The 3603-nt window shown below is 53.2% G+C and overlaps 1 protein-coding gene across 1 annotated transcript; it reads right to left on the bottom strand.

Moving 5' to 3' along the window:
- Positions 1–639: 639 nt before the first annotated feature.
- LOC124647928 (heat shock 70 kDa protein BIP5-like) lies at positions 640–2773 on the bottom strand. The gene is made up of 3 exons (XM_047187776.1): positions 1531–2773; positions 1166–1424; positions 640–1057 (listed from the first exon to the last, which is right to left on the bottom strand). Exons 1-3 carry the CDS (start codon positions 2771–2773, stop codon positions 640–642), a joined length of 1920 nt encoding a protein of 639 aa, XP_047043732.1.
- Positions 2774–3603: the final 830 nt, after the last annotated feature.

The raw sequence follows: 3603 nt of genomic DNA, 5'->3' as shown, positions 1-3603 counted from the left end.
ATCAAGTGTTTTAAACCCTCCAAGCATGCTAGCGCTTCAACATCTTCTGCCCCTGCACACCCAGGTATGAACCTCCAATCCGTGAGGACTGGATTACCTTGGTGATAACGTACCACAATACCAATTCCACCTCTTCTGGTCGTTGAGTCCCAGGCTGCATCAACATTCGCCTTCAGCTCACCTTTCGTCGGAACAATCCATCCCAAAACAGCTTGTGTGCCATCAGTATTTGCTAGACGCTCCGGTTCCACTGGCTGTTTGCCTTTCAGCTCCCACCCAGCTCCGGTTGCAGCCACATAGGAAGTAAGGTAGCTGCAAAGGTAGGGTACCTAGTCAGAGACCCTCGCCTTCCCGTCCCATGGACGATGTTGTTTCGATGGTGCTAAACTCTCCACAGCATGAATATGTACTCAGGAGAAGGAAAAACCAATCATCCCCATTAAACCTCTATTTTTTGACATTTTAAACTACGTTTAAAACTTCTTTCAAAAAGAGCATATGCTCCCAGGTGCAAAAACACTCAATAGAAATTCAAACATTTCTCAAAGAAGTGAGTCTCCAGTGGATGCGGGTTTTTTTCTCCGACGTCCCAAAATCCGTTTGAAAGAGCATTTGGGACGTGACTGTAGATGAGATGATCTAAAGCTCATCATCATCACGGACACCTCGGAGGAACCTTTGGTGCACGGCCAAGACGACAGGGTCGCACACCTCCGCCAGCTCCCTGAGATTCTGCTCGTAGTCCTCCTTCTCGGCAACCGGGTTGATGTCAAGCCATTCCCTCGCTTTGCTCACCGCTTCCTCGAGCTTCTCCGCCTCCTCGGGCTCCATCTTTCCGTCGACCACGTCCGTGATGCTGCGCATGTACGCCTCCAGCTCGTCTCGGGCTTGCCACGCCTCCCCCTCGCGGACCATCCGAGCGATCTCCTCCGGACTCAGCCGGCCACCGTGGTAGATGATGACGCTCTCCGACTTGCCGGACCTCTGGTCCGTCGCCTCCACGCGGAGCTTGCCGCCATACTCCTCCGCCACCTCCATGGTCACCTCGATGTCCCGCCTGCCCCAGTTCCATATACTGCACCGCATCGCATAACATCAGGTCACAAAAGTTGATCGAAACGAACTACCGCGTCACAGATCATACGTGAGAACCTAATTAATTAACCTTGCGGTGGGGATATCAGAGAGATCGAGCTGGCCGAGCAATGTACAGTGCTGGGTCTCGCTGCGGTCGCCCTGAAACACCTTGATGGTGACGGTGGACCGCTTGTCCCAGAACGTGGTGAGGACGTGCGTCTTCTTCGTCGGCAAGGTCGGGTTTCTCGGAATCAGCGGCGTCATCTTGCCACCGTCCGTTTCAATGCCAATCGCAGGCTCCGACCACAACGAGTACCCTGCATCCCAAATTTCCATGTCGTTCAGTTCTTGCCCAGATCATATCATCATCATAATGAAAATAATACTGTAATAATTGTACAGTAGTTAAAGAGGGTGAAAAGAACAACCCACGATTCATATGTGGCTCCTCACGATCGTGTCCCGCCAGATAGCTTCCGTGGGCGGCGGCGCCAAAGGCCATAGCCTCGTCGGGGTGTATCCCGCGGTGAGGCTCCTTGCCGTCGAAGTAATCCTTGACGAGCTGCTGCACCTTAGGTATCCTGGTGCTGCCTCCGGCGAGGATGATGTGGTCAATCTCGCGCTTGTCCAGCTCGGCATCTGCAATGGCCTTCTGCAGCTGCGCCATTGCCTTCAAGAAGAGGTCTTCGTTGAGCTCCTCGAACTGCGCCCTCGTGAGCGGCTCCGAGAAGTCCACTCCGTCGAACAGCGCCTCGACCTCGACGCGCTCCTGGTGCTGGTTGCTCAGGGTCCGCTTGGCCCGCTCACATTCCCGGCGCAGACTCTGCATCGCGCGGCTGTCGCCGGTGATGTCCCGGCCGTGCTTCTGCTTGATCACCTCAACGAAGTGGTCCGTGACGCGTTGGTCGAAGTCCTCGCCTCCGAGGTGGGAGTCGCCGCTGGTGGAGAGGACCTCAAAGACGCCTTCCTCGAAGAGCAGAACGGTGACGTCAAACGTGCCGCCGCCCAGATCAAACACCAGTGTCTTCTTGTCGTAGCCCTTGTCCAGGCCGTACGCGATGGCAGCAGCGCTGGGGTCGTTTATCATGCGTACGACCTTGAGCCCGGCGATGACGCCGGCGTCCCTGGTAGCCTGCCGCTGCGCGTCGTTGTAGTAGGCCGGGACGGTGATCACCGCCTTGGTGACATTCCTGCCTAGGAAGGCCTCCGCCGTGCCCTTCAACTTCGCGAGCACTTCGGCGACTATCTCCTCGGGGCTGAGCACGAGAACGTCATCGCCGCCGCCCCCCACCGGCACTCGCACGTTCGGTCTCTCGTCCTTATCCACGACGGCGAACGGCAGGAGCTCTATCTCCCGCTGCACGGCCTCGTCGCTGAACCGCCGTCCCAGGAGGCGCTTGGCCGCGCCACAGATAGTATTGGCGGCGTGCTGATCCTTGGCGGCCTCGCCGACGAGCCTCCTGCCGCCGTCGATGAAGGCGACCTGCGACGGGGTGGCCCGGTTGCCCTCCTCGTTGGGAAGGACCACGACATGGCCGTCTTGGTAGACGGCGACGTGCGAATAGGTGGTACCGAGATCGATGCCGATCACGTCCCTGTCCTCGGCGAGGCGCGATGGGAAGTCAAGAAGCGACGCCGCGAGGTTTAGAGATCCGATGAGCAAAAGCCAGAGCAGCAACGCGGCGGCATGAGCCATTGTGATTTTGTTCGTGTTCCATTGATGATGGAGTACACGGCACTACGGCAGGTATAGTAGTCAGGTACAAAACCCGATTTGCCTCGATAGAGATAGAGACAAGTTTTGGGTGTTCAATCCAATCGCTAATGGACGCGTGGTCTGAGTATTTCTTTTTTTCCTTTTTGACATGACGCGTGGTCTGAGTAATTTTAACCGAAGATAGATTCTCATGCACGAATGGAACCTGGGTGCGGGCGCACCCAGTTTTCCAAAAAATGAAAAAAACGCTATTTCAAAATTTCAAAAAAATATGTAGTAAATTTTTGCATATACATATTATGTTGATACTTACTCGTGTACGTTTTCACGAAAAAATATCATTGTATGTGGCCTACACAAAAATGACAAAATGCCCAAATGACAATAGTGAATAGGAATTTGTACTAGGATCCGAAATTTGCATTTTGTCATTTTTGTGTAGACCACATACAATGGTATTTTTTCATGAAAACGCACACGGGTAAGTATCAACATAGTGTGAACATGCAAAAATTTACTTCACATTTTTTGAAACTTTTAAATAGCATTGTTTTGAATTTTTCATAACTGGGTGCGCGCGTACCCAGATTCCGTTTGGCATTTTCGCTCAGCTTAGTGCTTAGTAAACTCCTGAACCGTCTGATTTTGTATCTGCTCTATGAATCGTATTTCCGTTGGTCTTTTTTCTTGCCAAATTTAGACAAAGACGCCACACCAATAGCACACCCGTGCGACCCGTCAGCGCCACAAAATGTTCTTCATGGCAACAACTGTGTATACCAACTCGCTGCAACTCGAAGTGCAAAGTG

The sequence above is a fragment of the Lolium rigidum genome, chromosome 4 (assembly GCF_022539505.1).
Source record: "Lolium rigidum isolate FL_2022 chromosome 4, APGP_CSIRO_Lrig_0.1, whole genome shotgun sequence".
NCBI lineage: Eukaryota > Viridiplantae > Streptophyta > Magnoliopsida > Poales > Poaceae > Lolium > Lolium rigidum.
This window is presented reverse-complemented; position numbering and strand designations above follow the sequence as displayed.

Excerpts from the sequence above, each read along its gene's own strand:
- LOC124647928 (XM_047187776.1), bottom strand. The coding sequence starts at position 2,773 with ATGGCTCATGCCGCCGCGTTGCTGCTCTGGCTTTTGCTCATCGGATCT. Across the intron at positions 1,425-1,530 it reads CTATCTGGCGGGACACGATC|AACTGAACGACATGGAAATT; the intron begins GTGAGGAGCCAC and ends GATCTGGGCAAG. Across the intron at positions 1,058-1,165 it reads TCTGATATCCCCACCGCAAG|GCGGGACATCGAGGTGACCA; the intron begins GTTAATTAATTA and ends GAACTGGGGCAG.